The 18,443-nt window shown below is 34.7% G+C and overlaps 1 protein-coding gene across 37 annotated transcripts in view; it reads right to left on the reverse strand.

Annotated features, from left to right (window-relative positions):
- Positions 1-18,443, reverse strand: part of Nrxn1 (neurexin 1) — a 1,060,252-nt gene that overhangs the window by 94,503 nt on the left and 947,306 nt on the right. For 2 of the 37 annotated variants that reach the window (XM_076833747.2, XM_076833746.2), the window contains one exon: positions 1,790-1,811. The exons of the other annotated variants lie outside the window; for them this stretch is intronic. In XM_076833747.2, the coding sequence (XP_076689862.2) occupies positions 1,790-1,811 (22 nt within the window). The remainder of the gene's footprint in view (positions 1-1,789; positions 1,812-18,443) is intronic. 37 annotated transcript variants of the gene reach the window in all.

Below are 18,443 nucleotides of genomic sequence, written 5' to 3' on the forward strand. Positions count from 1 at the left end.
CTAGCTTCGGACTAGTGATCCTCCTGCCTTAGCCTCCTGAGTTGCTGGGAATACAGGCATGTGACATCACACTATTTTAATGTGACATCACTCAATTTTATTTTTTAATAAGTCATTGTTACTGGAGTGAGGTGACATTTCATTGTGATTTTGATTCACATGTCCCCAATGATTAAGTAATATTGAGCAATTTTTCCTATATCCACTGACAATTTTTTCTGTTTTCTTTTGAGAAATGTCTGTTTAGGTCTATTGTCCCTTTTTTAATGTGCACAATTTTTATAATTTTGTGTGCCAGCTCAAAAAATTAACTTAAATTAAAAAAAGAAAAATAGAACAATAAAAACATATATATATATAATCTTCACTACTCACCTGTAATACTACTAAATGTATAGGAAAGATTTTGTCTTGAGAGTTTATCTAAAAAGTCTTAAACTTAGAAGTAACCTAAGGTTAGATTTAGAAAAAATTAAACAGTTTTTCTTGATCTAATACCCTAATTTACCTGCACACATTTCTTAATCTATGAAAAAAAAATTTATAACATATACATTATCCTACAGGGATAATACACCTAAAAGGGACAATAGACCTAAACAGACAATACAAAAATTTCTATAAGAGGGAAGATTTGGCTTCTAATCAATTATGGCTATAGCTAAAGAACTAAACTCTTGAGAACCAGGCTCTAGTCCCATTTCTGCAATTAATTTTATCACTAGAGTAAGTTTTTTTTAACTTTTCAGGTTACAAGAAATTAAAGTGAGGATTTGAACTAGCTGATAGATGAAAATCACGGATGTTTTAGAATTGTGAGATATTCTATAATTTTCACTCTCCCTAGGTACTAGACAATTAGATACAATAACCTGCACTAGCTACTATGAAGGGCTACATGATCACATAGAATACATGGGTCAAGTCCTGGATAGGTTTATAAATTGGTCAGTTGGGGGCTGAGAGTGAGCGTGGTAGGAAATAGAGGAGAAACAAACAAACAAATAATAAAAATCTTTCACAGGGATCTCTACTGACCCCTTACACCTAGAATGTTCCTTTTAACTTGTTCAACACAAGATTTATACAGGTGCATCCACCATAGTCCCACAGCCAGTCTCCAGAGACGATGTAGAAATAAGGTTTAGGAAGCAAGAGCAAGTATGAATAGATGGAGAAATGGGATGGGGAGGCGAGGAATCAGAGATGTTGAAATGGAATGGAGCTTAGAGTTAAGTAGGTAGAGAAAGCAGATGTGCAATGTCATATGGAATGACATTACGACAGCAGAGGAAGCCATGATCTTCAGGAGAGTGGAGAAAGAAAATGAGGTGGGTGAAGAGGGAGCAAGTGAGAAGCAGAGTGCATGAAAGAAAAACTGGACAAGGTCAGTAGGGGGAAAATCTGAATATGCTTTGGGGGTGTCTATATTTTTAAATACTTTTACTAGAAATAATAACATTCACTTGTTAAGCATCTTTAAAAGCCAGGAATATTGCATCTAGCATCTGTTGTAATTTTTACAATGATCTTGCAAACTAGTTTATAGTTTTCCATTTTATGGATGTGTAAGCAGGTTAAACAGCTTGATGAAGGTCACCAGATGGTAAGTGGGGGGCTGGGAAGAGAACACAAGAGTGCTCTGCAGCTAACATCATGCTGGCTTCCAGTCTTTCACTAATTTTGCAAATATGCAAAGGGGTGACTTTGGCCCATGTGGCCCAGCCTCAGGCTAGCCCCAGCTGGGGACATTTTATCCTGGCTTTTTAGAAAGTGCTCTTTTACTCACTGGTTTAATGGAGGACATCAATCTTTTTATTTTCAGCATCCAGGAGGATGATTTGCAGATATGGCAATTGAGGGCATAAAATACTTAAGAATATATATCAGCCAAGAAGCAAGAGTTACTAATTATCATTTATCACTGCAGCAGATTCATCTCTCTACTATTTAAAGTCCACTTTCTACATACAAGAATAGGAAGTATCCACCAGGTTTGAGCTTGAACATCTATTCAATTTTTGAGGCACCGGCTATCAGAAATACAGAATGTTTATGTTTAAAACAGAAACTTTTTCTTCCACAAATTTGGCCCTGAAATGTCCTGCAATTTCAATGTCAGGAAGTTTGCTACAGTGGTCTGGAGAGCCTAGTCCATCATGAAAATGTGCTTTCTTTTTCGACACCAGATGAATATCTCTTGCCTGCATATTGCTCAAAATGGCCATTCCCTTCACATGGTTATGTTTTATTATTCATGTCATCAGATCTGGCAATGTGAGATTTATTTAGAGGGAACATTTCATCAATTTCAAAACATAAAGTATGCTTGTGTCTCTCAAAGGGTTTAGTGACACCTTAAATTAGTCCTGACCTGTTAGGGGAAGTATAAAGAACACACTTTTTCTGAAAACCATTAAAATTGCATACTCCAAAAAAAAAAAAAAAATACATGACCAGAGTTGAACAAGGGACACGCTCCTCCTGGTGACTCATTCAATGTGTTATTTTTCTACCTAGGGAAGTAGATTTGTTCACTGCCTTTTTAGATTATGGCCCTGAGAATATTCTCACCAAGATGATGGAGCATGTAAAACAAAGACAACTTGAAAGTAATTCCTATGAATTAACAGATTTTATGATATTTATGTGCTGCCCACTTACCCACATCCCTTCCCTCCTTTTTGCTGCACTGAAATTTATTTTCCACACAGCATGGGAAATAATCTTATTAAATTATAAATCAGACCCTGGTATTTTTCTGCTTATACCTTATCCTGGGAAGAAAGCCCGAGTCTACCCCATTTTCTACAGAGCCCTGCATATCCTAGTCTCCATCTCCAATATAGGTGAAATTAAATCAAATTACATTTATTTCCTATGTAATCTTACCATATACCCATTTATCAAAGTTCCACTCCTACATTAAATCCCATTGTTTCAGTGATAGATAAGCTCACTTCCAATTAAAGCTGTATTACTTTTCTATGTGATGAGAGAGTCTATCTTCAAGATCACTGTGTTTACACCTGCAGTGTTTTACAAGGTGTCTTGGGAATAATAAATTCTGAGACTGCAGAGTAAGAACAAAGGTGAGAAAAACTGTGGAGAAAAAAAAAAAAAGTCTGTCCATAAATGCAAGGGTCCCTGTTTTTTTTTTTTTTTTTTTTTTTCTCCTCTCTCTCAATTCCTTTCCTTCTGCCCTTGGCCATAATCACATAAAATGTTTACCAGTTGTTAAGAGGGTGCTTGTTTGGAGTAAACCATTAAAATGTTGCTGTTTAAAACTCTTGTGAAGATACTGATGGAGCTTTTAGAATCCTATAAATACAGAAAATTCTATGTGTGTTTCTTCTCTGAAGACTTTTTAATCCAGTCTTCTCAGCTACCTCACAAGGAGAGATCAATGCACTTGAAAACAACACTCAGATTCTAAAATAATAATTAATGCCTTTTTTAAATACTCAGTGTTACAAACATAATCTTACTAACTTAAATAGCATCTTGGATAAGGATACAGAGTCTTGTTTCATACATAGAGAAAATGAATCACAGGAGTCCTATTGAATGTTCCATGAGTTTTCTGTGGCAGGGTTAGGAAAAGGGATCCTTTAACCTGCAAATGCCATAATTTTATTCTCTTTCAATGCTGAGTAAGCCAATCAAAAAACAAAACAAAAAAAAAAAAAAACCCCAAAGACCAAATGTTCTCTCTGATAAGTAGATACTGATCCATAACAGAGGAGGCATGGGAAAAATGGAGGAACTTTGATTGGACAAAGGGGAGGGAAGAGGAGGGAAGGTGCCCATGAACAGGAAAGATGGTAGAATGAGATGCACACCCTTACCCTAGGTACATGTATGGCTGCACATATGGTGCACATCGTACAACCATAGAAATGTAAAGTTGTTCTGCAATTGTGTACAATGAATCAAAATGCATTCTGCTATCATGTATACCTAATTAAAATAAACAAATTAATTTTAAAAAGAAAAGAAAAGGGATCTCCCTCCTTGGACCCTCCTCCCAGTATATGAATAGGCGACCCCACAGAACACCATTGGGCCCTTACCTTCTGAATACTTCCCAGGGCAGTGCCTGGCAGGTAGTGAGCATGCAACAAATGAGCTATCAAAATAAAAGGATATGATGCAAACCCACTAGATCGTCTCTGGAAGTATCTAATCCCTACTCTTAATTTCTTTGCTCTACATATCTACAAATTGCTACTATATTCTAGACACCTAATGGCTTTCTTTCTGACAATGATTATATGAAATAAGGTGGGGTTAATGGAAATAATGTATTTCTCAGCAGCTGAGATTAGTTGAACAATGAATCCATAACCCTTATAACCAAGGCAATGTGTTGGGTTCAAATATAATCAAGATACAGAATCTTTCCTCATGGAGCTTGCAATGCTGTTAGTACCTGCAATGGTCTGAATTTTGAGTTTGTTCCCAAATTCACAGTGAAACCAAATCCCCAAATTAATAGTATTAGCAGGTGGGGCCTTTGAGACATGGTTAAGAGGGACAATCCCTCATGAAAGGGATAAGTTCCCTCCCAAGGGGCTGAAAAGACCAGAATTCTACCCTTCCACCATGTACACATTGTGAAAAGGTGTCCCTCTATGAACCATGAAGCAGCCCTCATCAGATACCTAATCTGCGGGCAACTTGATCTTGAAATTTCCAGCCTAGAAAGAGGTGAAATGATTTTTCTTGTCTAAAACTTGCATATTTATCCTATTTTGTTGTAGCAGCTGCACAGGACAAAGCCAATGAGGTAACTGTTATAACTGAGTTGTTTCCCTCCAGAGTTAATATTAAAGCGCTAATTTTCTTACATGATTGTATTTGGAGCTAATATCTCTGAGGAATTTATTAAGGTTAAATGAGATCATAAAGGCGGGATTCTGTGTAAGGGTGGGGTCCTAACTCAACAGGAGAAGAGAATACATTCATCTTCTCCCTCTCCCCTGATCTCCCTTTTTTTCTATATACAGGAATCAAAGTCCATGCAAGCTCACAGCAAGATGGCAGCCTCCTACAAATTAAGCCAGGAGGCTTCAGATTGAAATCTACTTTGCTGGAACTCTAATTTGGAATTGAGAGATCATAAATTAATTGAGAGAATTAATTTCTGTTGATTAAGCCACTCAGTCTATGGTGTTTTGTTATAGCAGCCCAAAAAGATCACAAAAGCAGTAGATTACATTGAGTTCAAATGCAGGTTACACTACTTACTGTGAGATTTGAACTTTCTTACCTAATAAGCCTTAATGAGTCACAAGAACTTCTTCCATAGAAGAGTATTTACTTGAAAATGTTATCATGAAATTTAACTGAGCAAAAGCATACAAAGCGCTCAACACAGATGCTTCACAAGATGAACATGTTAGCTAGCAGTGAACAGTCTGGGCAACTGTTCTCTGTCTTTAGTAGAGACCACAGGGCTGCAGCCTTGGGTTCCCTGCAGCTTGACCTAACTTTAGACAAGTTGCTTCCTGACAACAGGTCTCTGACCTTCTATTTCTTACACATTTACTTTAGAAAACTTGTAATTACAAATTCTTTCTTTGCCTCTTTTGAAATGTATATAAATATCCTTAAAAGCCTCTTGACAGTTTTATGACCTAGGAGGTTTCTCCAGGTTCTAAGAGCCATCTCTTTGAAGTGTAATTATCAACAAAGTGCCGCTGTCTCTCCAGTGTCATTTAAGATAGTGTGCAATCTAACCAAAGCATGGGAGTAATTTAAAACTACGTCCTGAATTAAAGATATGAGAAAGTTTACTTTCTCTTTGTGGAATGCAATCAGCCAACACAGGTTTGCTATAATACCTCTACCCCAGTTCTTAAAAACTGTTCAGCCTTTTGCTTTAGCACAGTTGAATTCATCTCTCTCCCCTATTGCAATAGTATTGAACAAAGTCATCTTTACCTGGGTAACTTTTTTCAGTCCATTTTTTTTTTTTTACTTTGAGAGACAACATCCAATATAATATACAACTTGAGATATGTTGTTATGACTTATATATTGGTTTGATTGTGTATATAGTCTTGTATAAACAGTTAGTTGCATATATTTCGTGTTGCAGTAATTATTTATGGCATGTTTCACTGTTTTACTAGAAATTATGGTCAAGATTTTTAAATTAGTATTATTTCAACAGTTACTTAGGAAGCACTCTCTTTGGGGGTTTTAAATCCTGCAGTAACATTGGATGCTATCTATAGAACTGGAGCCTTGTATGTGATTCAATATGCGCTTGAACACACCACTAATTTCATGCAAAGCGGGTAAGGGAATGAGAAAAAGGAGTTACTAACTCATAATTGTAAAACACTGCCTACACATCACAATACTTGATCTCAAATTATACTACAGAGTTATGATTATAAAAATAGCATGGTGTTGGTCTAAAAACATATATGAAGATCAAGGGAATAGAGCAGATGACACAGAGATGATTATATAACATAGATATAATCATCCAATCCTTGACAGGTGGCAGAAACATACACTGGAGAGAAGGAAGCCTTTTTAACAAATGGTGCTGGGGAAATTGATTATTGATATGCAGAAGAATGAAGATAGATCCCTTGCTCTCAAACTGAATGAAAATAAATTCAAAGTGGCTCAAAGACCTAGAGGTTAGACCAGAAACAATGCAACCACTAGAAGAAAACATAGGGTCAACACTCCAACTTACTGAAGCAGGCTCTGACTTTCTTAATAAGACTCCTAAAATTTAGACTTAAAATTAAGAATCAATAAGTGAGATAGTATAAATTTAAAAGCTTCTACATATCAAAGGAAACAAGAATATGAAAAGAGAACCTACAGAATGGGATAAAAAAAATTCCCAACTACTCTTCCAACAAAAGATTAATACCCAGAATATATAAAGATTTTAAAAATTTTAACACCAAATAAATAAATAAGCCAAGTCAATAAATGGGCAAAAGATCTAAACAGACATTTCTCAAGAGAAGGAATACAAATGACCAACAAATGTGTGAATAAATATTCAACATCTTTAAAAATGAGGGAAGTGCAAATCAAAACTCCACAGAGATTTCATCTCACTCTGGTTACAATGTCAATCTTCAAGAATGCAAATAACAATAAATGCTGGCAAGGATATGAGAATGAAGGTACACTCAGGTACTGTCGGTGGGACTACAAATTGATGCAATCATTTTGGAAAGTAGCATGGAGATTCTTCAAGAGACTAGGAATGAAATCATCACATGATCCAGTTATCCCACTCCTCAGTTTTTATTCAAAAGAACTAAAATCAGTATTCTATAGTGGTACATGCATGCCAATGTTTATAGCAGCACAATTCACAATAAACAAGTTATGAAACTAGCTTAGGTGTCCATTAACAGTCAAATCAATACAGAAAATGTGATATATGGAAGAAGGGAGGGCATGGGAAAGCAGAGAGATGAAATCTACCAAATTATGTTTTGTCCATGTATGTATATATTACAATTAATACTACATAAATATATGTGTATATATATATATATTTGTGTGTGTGTAATATACTGACTAAAATATATTATTATAGAAGGGATCTCAGTAGAGTAGGGAGGGGAAAGAAAAGATACTAAAGAATTAGACTGATCAAATCATGTTTTGTGCATGTGTAAATACAGCAAAATGAATCATACTACTATGTAGAATAAAATGTAACAATAATAATTATAAGTAAATTCTACAGTGGGATTGATTTCTAAAGAAGTCTTTAGTATGTGGCACATAGATTAATATGTAAAACACATATTCTCCACTAAGCAAATGTTAAGTTACATCAGTATTCCAGTATACAAATGACACTCATTTCTATGAGTAAAGTATAAAGTTTTAATAATCTATAAAGAAAACAGCATATTTGGAAGGAATCTTTTGCTTAAGCTCAGTTTCCTTTATTAGAATATTAATCTTCATTCATTTTTGAAAAGTTTAACATAGTTTTCTTCAAGCACAATGAGTTACAAAGGAAACCTAAAAGAATATCTCAAATGACTTTTTAATCTAAATTGTCCTACTTATTACATATGTAATATTTTTTATTTTTCACTTACCCATATCCATCTTGATTAAAATTCAGAATTTACCAATATAAATAATTGAAATTGAATTCCATTACCTTTAAGGTAATTTTTCAGTACATAGTACAGTTACTCAGGCATTCACAAAATGTAGAATTTAGAGGACTTTTAACTCAATGAGGTTGCAAAGAGTGAACAAATAGTATTTTTCCTATTCTCCTATTTTCAGAGGCTAATCATTTGCTTCCCTACACACCTAATTGTGTACTTAGAAAATATCAACGCACAAGGAGGAGCAATGCTATTTGTCTCATCCAGACGCATCCTATCAATGTCCAAGTTCTAATAAGTGCTAGAAATGCATCTCAAGACTCTCCATGAATGCTGCATTTGGAGGTTGTTTGGAAGTTCAACCCCTTTAGTAAAAATAGTGAAAGATATATCCAGTTCTTAGCCCTTAATTCACCACTCCACGGTAGGGTGTTCTTATGGGAGAGTGTGTCTCCTGGTCTCACTAGATGTCAATGACTGTCTTTGGCCTCTTTAGCAACATATGAATTCTCATAGAACAAATGACACAGTTGCCCTCTAGCCCATTCTCAAAAGAGCGAATACATTCTCTTTGTTAACAGATCAAATGTGTTAAAAAGAATTCGGTATGGTCTTTCAAAATAGAGAAATATCTGCCATTTACTTTAAAAATTCCTTTTGGAGAATAATAAAAATGACAGATATGCCATTTCACTGAGACTAGAGCCAGCCATTATTACTAGGAAGAATATGATTTCTAAATATCTGAAACTCTGATGGTATGTGCACAAGATGAAAAGTATCTTTATTCACTCACAATGAATATTCCCTATATAATTTTTTTTCATTTTTTTGCTGTTTTTATTTATTTATTTTTTCCTTTTTTTTTTTATTGGTTGTTCAAATCCCTATATAAATTAAAACAAGATTTTCTTTGGTTCTCCTGGAGAATGGAAAGTTTGACCTGAAACTTTCTCTATTGTGATATTGCTAGTCTCAATTAGGTAGTACTATTTATGATTGATTCAAGACCAGAAGGCTAATTAGGAGATTATTTTGTCATTGTTCATTGCAGAGAAAGATGAGATGGTGGAAGCAATGAAAGAAAGTTACATTTTAGGCATTTTTCAAAGGATGTTTGAATAGGCCACTGAGGTTGAATTTGTAGAAATTAGTAAAACCATAATAAATACACCAAGCTTCCAATTTGAGAGCAGAAGTCTCTTTCAAGTTCAGAACGTGTCATGGACTGACCCGTGCTCCTCCAAAATTCAGCACTTGATATCCCAATGTGACTGTACTTGTGAGATAGGACTCTTAGGAGGTAAGTAATGTTGCTTGAGATTGTAAGAGTAGGTCTTTAATCCCAAGAGACTTGTATCCTTTTACAGTAACAGACATACCAGAGAGCTATCAGCAGAAACCAATGGGGCAGCACTCTGCTCTTAGAATTCCCAGCCTCCAGAACGACGAGATAATAAATCTCTGAGGTTTAAGTTACCCATTATGTGATGTTTTGTTACAGTGAAATTTTTATATGTTAGATTTATCTCCATTCACTAAAACTGAATCAACATGAGGGCAGGAATTCCAATCCATTGTGTTTGTTGCTGCTTCTGGACTGCCTGAATGGTGTCTTTCCCATCCACAGTACTTGTTTTATAAATATTTACTTTGCAAATAAATAAAATAATGCTAATATCAGAATGTGGTTGTGTATATTTTTTATACCTATATAGATCTGTGGCCTGTCTTCATCATATTTTCTTTCCTTTCTAAAATGCTTTTTCTATGTTAATTCATCTGAATACTTCTACCATAATGTCTACATGGATAATTTATATGTAGTCTAAAAATGAGGAGATTTTAGTGAAGGTGACTGGCATGCATTAAAATGTAATTCAAAAGCTTAATTCATTTATTTTAAATTGAAAATATAAGATTGGTTCTACTTTTCTTAAGTTGAAGTCCTGTCTTATATTTCATTCTTCCGTTCCATCACCTGATAATGAAGGCTTAGTGGTGTGAAAATGAGAGTATTTTAGTGACTACACATCACTGGGAAAAAATAAAAGTTAATGTGACTTGACTATTTGAAATAATAGAGTCTAGTTTTGAGAAAATTAAATAAAAAGTTTGGATAATTTCTAAAACACACCTCTTCAGCATTGTGATACTTTACCTGCTGTCTGCTAAACAAATCAGCTGCTTTGATATTATATGTACCCAGGAAAAAATGAATAGCATGGCCTTCATCTAGGAGACTGTCTTCAAAGGAGAGTGAGCAGAATGGAAATAATATTCTTAATATTAATTAAAATTGTTCAAATTTGTGTCACCTATTGTCTTCATTTGAAATTTTAGCTATTAAAAAGTTATGTTAAATCATTTTTTAAAATTTACATGTTTTATTTCACCTATTTTGTTGTTACAAAAAGATTTTAGTTAGGTTTAATTAGATTTAAATATAAAATTTATCTCTTCTTTGCTTTTTAATGAGTTAGTTCCTGAGCTCATTTTTTTGCAAAGCAAGCAGGGATTTTGCTGTAATTTCACCAAAATTAATATAAAAACATTTTTGAAGTCAAGATTTTAAAAGCTGGTATGTTAGAATATGGCCAACACTACTTTAATGCCTCTATAATATTTCTGTTCCTTACTTGCTAGAACAAATTGAAATGGGATACAAAGATACAACTACAGCTGGCTTTCACTTTGGGTTTTCATCTTTGATGAATAGAGGATTATGAAGTCAGAAATATAAGAACATTTCCTTCTAAGATTTCATTAAAGATAAGATATTAGAGAGAATGAGGGCTATTTTGCTGGCTCACCACATCATCTTCGTCCAACCATCAGAGATGAATGAAAATAAAATCATGCAAAGAAACACAGCCTTTATCAACCATACAGACATTTAGAGTTTTTGTGATTGCCATTTGAATTCAAATGATTATTGCTAAACTTTGTCAAACTGGAAAGACTGAAAGGTTCTCTGCATTGTCTAAGTGCAATATCAAATATACTCAAGGAAATAAAAACTTCCTCAGCAGTTTAAGCTAGTGGGAGTAAGCTACAAAACTTGGGGTTCAGAAATGGCAGGTCTTCTTTACATTTTGGAAAGTTGAAAGTTGAAACTGGATTAATTGTGGACATGGAGAAAACTTCTCATCTGTGATTCATATAAGAAAAGACATTACTTGAAATAAAAGGGCATTCTTTTCTGAACAATGACTTTAAGTATTAAAGAAACCATGAGTTCCAAACCACCTAAATTTTCCAGTCATTGTAGTAATCTCATCTCCAGTTTAAGTTTGGGGGGCAGGAATAATTTTGTGCCACTCCCTCATAAGATCTTATAAAACTAAAAGTTATAAGAACAAAATTGGCCCAGCATGGTGGTGTTCAAACCCCAGCAACTGGCAAGGCTGTAGTAAGAGGATCATAATAGCAAGACCCTCACCAATTTAGTGAGACTGTGTCTCATTAATAAAAATAAAAAGGATTAACAATGTGGCTCAGTGATAAAGTGCCCCTGAGTTGAATACCCAGTATTCCTACTCCCAGAAAAAGGTCTGTAATCCATTAAAGAAAATATATTTTATCAGCAAAATCAAGAGGTTAGTGAATGACCAAAAGTGGATGAAAAAGAGTTGATGAATGAAGTAAACAGAAAGAAGCACTTCTTAGAATATGATCCAGAGGGACATCCAGGGAAAAATAGGATGAGAGCCAATATGGAAGGATATTAGAAGAAAATATCCATTTAAATTGCCAGTTAGTATCCCCCTACTGCATGAGATTAAGATGGTTACCAGTGATCTCTGGTCTTGGCATTCATTCTCTTGTGTAATATCCTCTCCTTGAGTATTGGGGTAGACATAACAATAGCCATGATGAAATGTCACTTCCGTGACTGGGTCATAAAAAGTCTGTGGGACTTGCAAGAGACATTAAGTCAAAGAATCTCAGCTGAGTTTTATCAGATTCTTGACCCACAAAAGCCGGAAAGATAATAAATGTTTCTATATTAAGCTGTTAAATTTAGAGATAATTCATTACACATGGGTGGATAACTATTAAGTCCACCTAAAATAAAGACGACAGAAGCTTTTTCTTTTCTTCAAAGCAAAAACTAAAATTCAGACATCTCCTCTCTTAAAAGCCAAGACACTTTCTAATGAATTGGCTCTTAATGTGGAAGTTCCCTTCACTCTGGCTTTAGGGTTTCTCTCCCATGTCTGCTGTATCCAAAGCAGAGCCTGCCACTCTCCACTTGCATGGGATCTCCTTTCACACTGCACAGCAGCTAGTTCAGACTTGTGCTCAAGAAAAAACAAACAAAACAACAGGTCAAAGTAATTGGTGGTGGAGAATTGTGTAGAATTGGAAACATGATTAATAATCTAAAGAGATGACTCAAAAAGGCAAGGGAAGCAACCCAAGAACAAAAATTAAAATGTTGAGGCGCTCCTGCAGAAATAAGGCCATGGGAGACAAGTATGATCCAAATAGGAAACAAAATAAAAATATGTGATTTAAGCAATTGATAGAATTCATTTGACCTTAATTCTGGGAAAATTCTCCTTTGAGGGGTCCAGGTAATATGATATGAGACCATAAGGAAAGAGCCTTAACACATAACTGTGACTGGCAATGGAGAATACTTCCATAAAAATGTAATTTAAATGTTCTTTACTGTTTTCTCACTTTAGAATCCTCAAAGATGGTATATAGACGATTTGGTGGTGGTTGCCAGACAGTATGTTATAGTTAACATCCTCAGAAGCACGATGAGATGGTGAGATATGGAGCGGAGAAGGAAGCTACAGGAATAGGTAGAAGACAAATACCTTCATCTTACTGTGTGAATACTTAATAGTGTTGTAAGTTAATGGAACAAATAGAGATGTAAATATGTTATTTAAAGTGACTATTTAAATATATATATAGAACACACACAGGGATTAAAATCTGAGTTAATACTCCGTTTCCATCCTTAGGATCATATAAATATTGTACGAATGGGGAAAAATCAACAAATAAATGTAGAAACATATTGTTTAGAGATTAGGGAGCAAATTATCAAATAGAATTATTAAAATATACTATCTCTGGGGAATAAGACTGGGGAGTGGTGAAGGGATGGATGGAGTTTTGTTGTTTTTTATACATCATCTTCTAAACCTTATTGATTTGCACTCATGTTGTCTTAATGCAAATAATTTAACAATTATCTTCTTTTGTATGTACATGAAGAAGAAAAGTATATTTTTTCCAGCATCCTGCTACTGGTCTTAGAAACAGCGTAAAAAGACAAGATATAATTAATATTGTTATTAGCGATTTCAGATGCCACTGTTTACATAAATCATATTTTCAAATAGCCCACACAGCTAGAAAATATTCCTTTGACATTTCCTTGGCTTTGTTAAGATTTGTCATAAGGAATTCACTCTTTTCCCCGAACTTCACTTAAGTATTTGTATCCAATTAGTGTTATGCCAGCATGTCCTACTAATCTCTTCTTTTACTTCTCTAATTCTTTGTACTCGGTTCCCATTTTAATTTGCCAAGGAAAATATCGTGGCTTTTACATGCTTAAATTCACCAATGGCTGTCTGTTTCAAAATGTTGTACAATTCCCCCATTTTTTTTTTTTTTTCTGATTTCCAGGAATACCTAATGTCTACAGATCATGCTCATGCAAAACTTCTGGAAGGCCTTTCAAGAGGCACATGGTACAAACTGGATCTCTGATGGGTCTCATATTACTAGATCTCTGGTTGTTTTTCTTAGAGATTTTCACATGCTTATTCAATTACCTACAATTGGCTAAAGATATTTAAAAATCAGACAAACCATTTAAAAATGGAAATTTCTGACTCTTCAAAATGGGTCAACCGCTTTAAAAATTCTGAAGTAAGTTTAATAATCTAACTATGGCTCCAGGAGCGATGGAAGAGGTCAACCTTGGTACAAATAAGAAGTACTTCAAATATGAAAGATTTAAAACCAGTAATAAATCTGACCAAAAGCCAGCTTGCTTTTTATTTTTAGAATGTGTCAACAATTCTAGACAAATGCAAACATAAAATATTCTTTCTGAGATGGACCATTAGCACTGCCCCTTCCCTACCTTGGTCAACCACCATATCCTCAAAATGATAATATTATGCTAAGCCTGTGGAATTGTGTCCTACACCTGCTAAGCTGTCACTTGGCAGGCAAAATTACAATGCATTGTGCTCTTCTTTTCATCTTAAGAGACTACAACAAAGGAGTTTCCCTCCTGGTGTTATATGAAGAAGGTTCACAGTATAAATCAAAATGGGAATTTGCATCTGCATCTTTTGGCTGAGTAATTATATATATAATATAAAAAATCTAATAACTTTACTTTAAAATTGTCTTTATAAGTGAAAGAAATTAATTTGTTTTTATATATATATACATATATATAATCTTTATTCTCTGAAAATATGGATCAAATCAGGAAAATTTAGGACTAGGCAGCATACTATATTTATCTCAGAATTGAACTGTGCACTTTGTGCTTTCATTTTCATTTATTCAAACTCATTTACCAAGAGTCCACTTTGCACAGTAATACATTAGGTGTTAAGCACACATGGATTAATAAGGCAAAGGTCTTAACTTAATGCCACTCATCACAAAGAACTCTAAAGGTTATAAGCTCGGACAGGTAGATAAGCATGTATCTACTTACATGGATACCTATTCATGTATGTTTTTAAAATGCTATGAAAACAGAAAACGGGTTCTGCTCAAGGTTGTTCAGGAAAGCAGCATGTGAAATGCAAGGAGACATTAAATTATAGGTCTCAGTGCTACCTGGGGTTTCAGACATCTACTGGGGTTATGGGAACACATCTTCCATGGGCAGAAATTTATTGTAATTTTAAAGTTGATGGAATATCTTTGTATCCCGATTTTTATGGTAGCTACATGAATCTGCACCTGTGTTAACATTTCACAGAAACACACACACACACACAATTACATGTAAAATATGATTAAATCTGAATAAAATCCTTTAGTCTCTTTAAAAAAAAAAAAAAAAAAAAACTACCCAAAGCTATTAACATTAACAGAGCTTCAGTACTTTAAAATGTAGAAACAATACCTAACAAGATCACTCACACAGTTGCAACCCCTGAAAAAGAGAGGCACCATATGCAGAAACTGAAAGTGGGAAATTGGATTCTGTGTTTATGTATTGTCAAGGAGTTTATTATTGTTAGGGAACTAAAGATAAAATTCAGAGTTGAAGTAAACAAAACAAAAACAAACAAACAAATAAAATTTTTGTTTTTCTGAATCAAGCTCCTAAAAACTATAGAATGCAAGGCTGCATTGACAAGGGTGTAAAAACAACCAGCTCATTAAAGAAGACAGGAAAAATTACAGTCACAAATGTGATTCAACCATCTTTGGAACAGTGAAAAGTCTTTATTTGGACACTGAAAAGCTCTCAGTTCATAACAGAGCAAGTAGTCCTTTGGCTAGTGTGTAATGTCTTATCTTTTATCCTACTGCTATGAATTGCCATGTTGACTTTGTCTAAAATAATTACCAATTTCCTGCTAATGGTGTGCAAGGGAAAGTAGACAGGAAAATGTCATCACAGGATTTGTATGAATCTTGATAGACCTTTTCGTTTCTGAAATATATTCATTAGAACAAGAGACTTCTCTTCTGAAAAAAATTTACAGCTCCCCTGGATCCATGGACACAAGACCTTATCATTTTCTAGGCTTACACATAACTCTTTTTGATACATACTCAGGGGACATCAGCTGCCAAGGTAAGATAGGAAGTGGAGAAACTATGGAAATAACTTTCTCTCAAACGTTCCGGGACAAATCTTTACTGTTGAATTTCACATGCTTGACTGTATTTCCTGAAGATTTCATAATAGCTTGCATAGCATGATTCAGCAGGCAGAAGCTCCTCACTTGGTTCACCCCCCCGTATCTACACAAGAATATATTTCCATATTCTTGTTACTTAGTCTTATAGTAATGTAAGACAAACAAAGAACAATTTTTTTAAATTTCACATTTGGGTCATCACGTGCTAAAATAGTGCCTAGCACAGGAAAGAAAAAAAGAAAGCAAGTAGAAGAAGAAGAAATTGTAGATAAGGATACTGAGGAGGGCCTGGTATGGTGGTGCCTGTCTATAATCCCAGCAACTGGGCAGGCTGAGGCAGGAGGATTTCAAGTTCAAAGCCAGCCTTGGCAATTTAGCAAGGCCCTAAGCATTGTGGATTTACAGGCTACCTATACCATAGAAACACACACACATACACAAACACACTCACACACTTCCTGTCCCAAAATAAAAAAATAAAAAGGGCTGGGGATGTGGCTCAGTGGTTAAGTGGCCCTGGGTTCAATTCCTGGTACCCTTTCCACCAAATGATAAGGACATTGAGGAAGGAAAAAAAAATGACAGGTGCTATGCTAAGAGCTTTACTTATTATACAAGTTTACTTGATATTCTCAACGAATCTTCAGGATAAACACAGTTCATGCTTTACTCAATATAATTGTTTTAATGTTGATGTTTAAAAATCTAACATTCTTAGAGCTTTTTATTTTGTTTTGTTTTTCATTACTGAGGATTGAACCCATGGACCCTCTACTACTAGAGCTGCATCCTCAGCCCTTTGAATTTTTATTTATTTATTTATAATTTTCAGAAAGGGTCACACTAAGTTGTTTAGGGGCTCCTTAAGTTGTTGAGGTTGGCCTAGAACTTGTGACTCTCCTGCCTCAACCTCCCAAGCTGTTGGGATTCCAGGCTCGCATCAACTCACCCAGCTCTCGGGGCTTTCCTGACAGCATAGCAGTATTTCATATAAAGATAGAAGTGGTTTCATCCCCCCAAATGTCTCTCAGAGGAGTATCCACCTCCTGTTAGACCTAGAAACTTCTAAAATGAAGCAAAGGAGTCCAAGGCCAACAACAACCCTACTACATCAATGGTTTAGATAATAATAATCTATTTTAGAAGAAGTTCTGCACAAACACAATTTAGGTTTTAAATATACCAAGGAGAGAAAGTGAGTAATTCCAGAGTCAGGGCCGTGTCTAGCACATTGCCAACACTCAGGAAAAGTGAAATAATAGAAATGCATTGCCCAATACACTTGCTATCAAACAGTACTAAAATAGCTTTCCTTATTTAAAGTTTTCTCCAAGTTTCAATTGTATTAGTGATCCTACTAATAATAGATTCTAAATCAGTGGTATACAAGAGCTTTGGTATTGTTAATACAGAGTACTTCATGCATAGATTCCTAATAATCTATAAGTTAGAGAAATGGTTCTTGTTATAAAATCCTGCATTACCAGATATCTCATCTTCAAGAATAGCATTATAATAGCTTGCAAAGCGTACTGCATAGGTGAGGTGAGGTGCACATAAGATATTTGTAGTTTGCAATTTCAAGTAAAAGCATTGTGGATTTACAGGCTACCTATACCATGGAAACACACACACATACACACACACACTCACACACTTCCTGTTTTATTTTTATATTTGGCATATAGAACACTTACTGAAGAAACCACTAGTTAATAGGGTGCTATCTGTCTGCTTAAGATTTTATATAAACAGGATGGTGAAGATGAGAATACAGGGAACATCATTGGTAAATGCCTATTAAAGGCAGATGAATTACCTAAACCTTTTCTTGAGATTCTACCTAATGATGTCAATATATTCTTTTATGACTGGGGAAGTTTTCAGTGATACCTGAAGTAGTAAAATCTAATATAGTCTGTAGATGATCAAAGATGCAAGAAATTATCATAGATTCAAATAATCCTGGCACTGATTTATTGAATAAAGCTTAATGTTTTACTATATAAGATGGAAGCATTGCTTACACACACGCACACACACACACACACACACTCATATACATACACAATTGTCTTTTGTTTATTTATGTATCCGATGATTTGGCCCCTCCTCAACTTCAAAGACAATGATGGTGACATTAAAGAGAGGGATAAATCAGCAGGTGTGATACAGACATACATATAAATTTCAAAACTACAAGGTCACAAAGTATTAGTCCAAATAATTCATAGTGCTGATCAAAACTAAGACAATTAAGTATGGCTATAGTCTTGTTACTTAAGACACTAATTATTTAATTAAAAAAAGATATCTGTCTGTCCAGAAACTGATATTAGAAATATCAGAAGTGCCAACTTTGCCTATTCTCTTGAAGGAAATTCCCACTGAAATTACTACCATGTACTAATTTAATGTAAAGTCTTAATTCATTCTATTTCTCCAGGAC

Source organism: Callospermophilus lateralis, chromosome 14 (genome assembly GCF_048772815.1).
Source record: "Callospermophilus lateralis isolate mCalLat2 chromosome 14, mCalLat2.hap1, whole genome shotgun sequence".
NCBI classification, from domain to species: Eukaryota; Metazoa; Chordata; class Mammalia; order Rodentia; family Sciuridae; genus Callospermophilus; species Callospermophilus lateralis.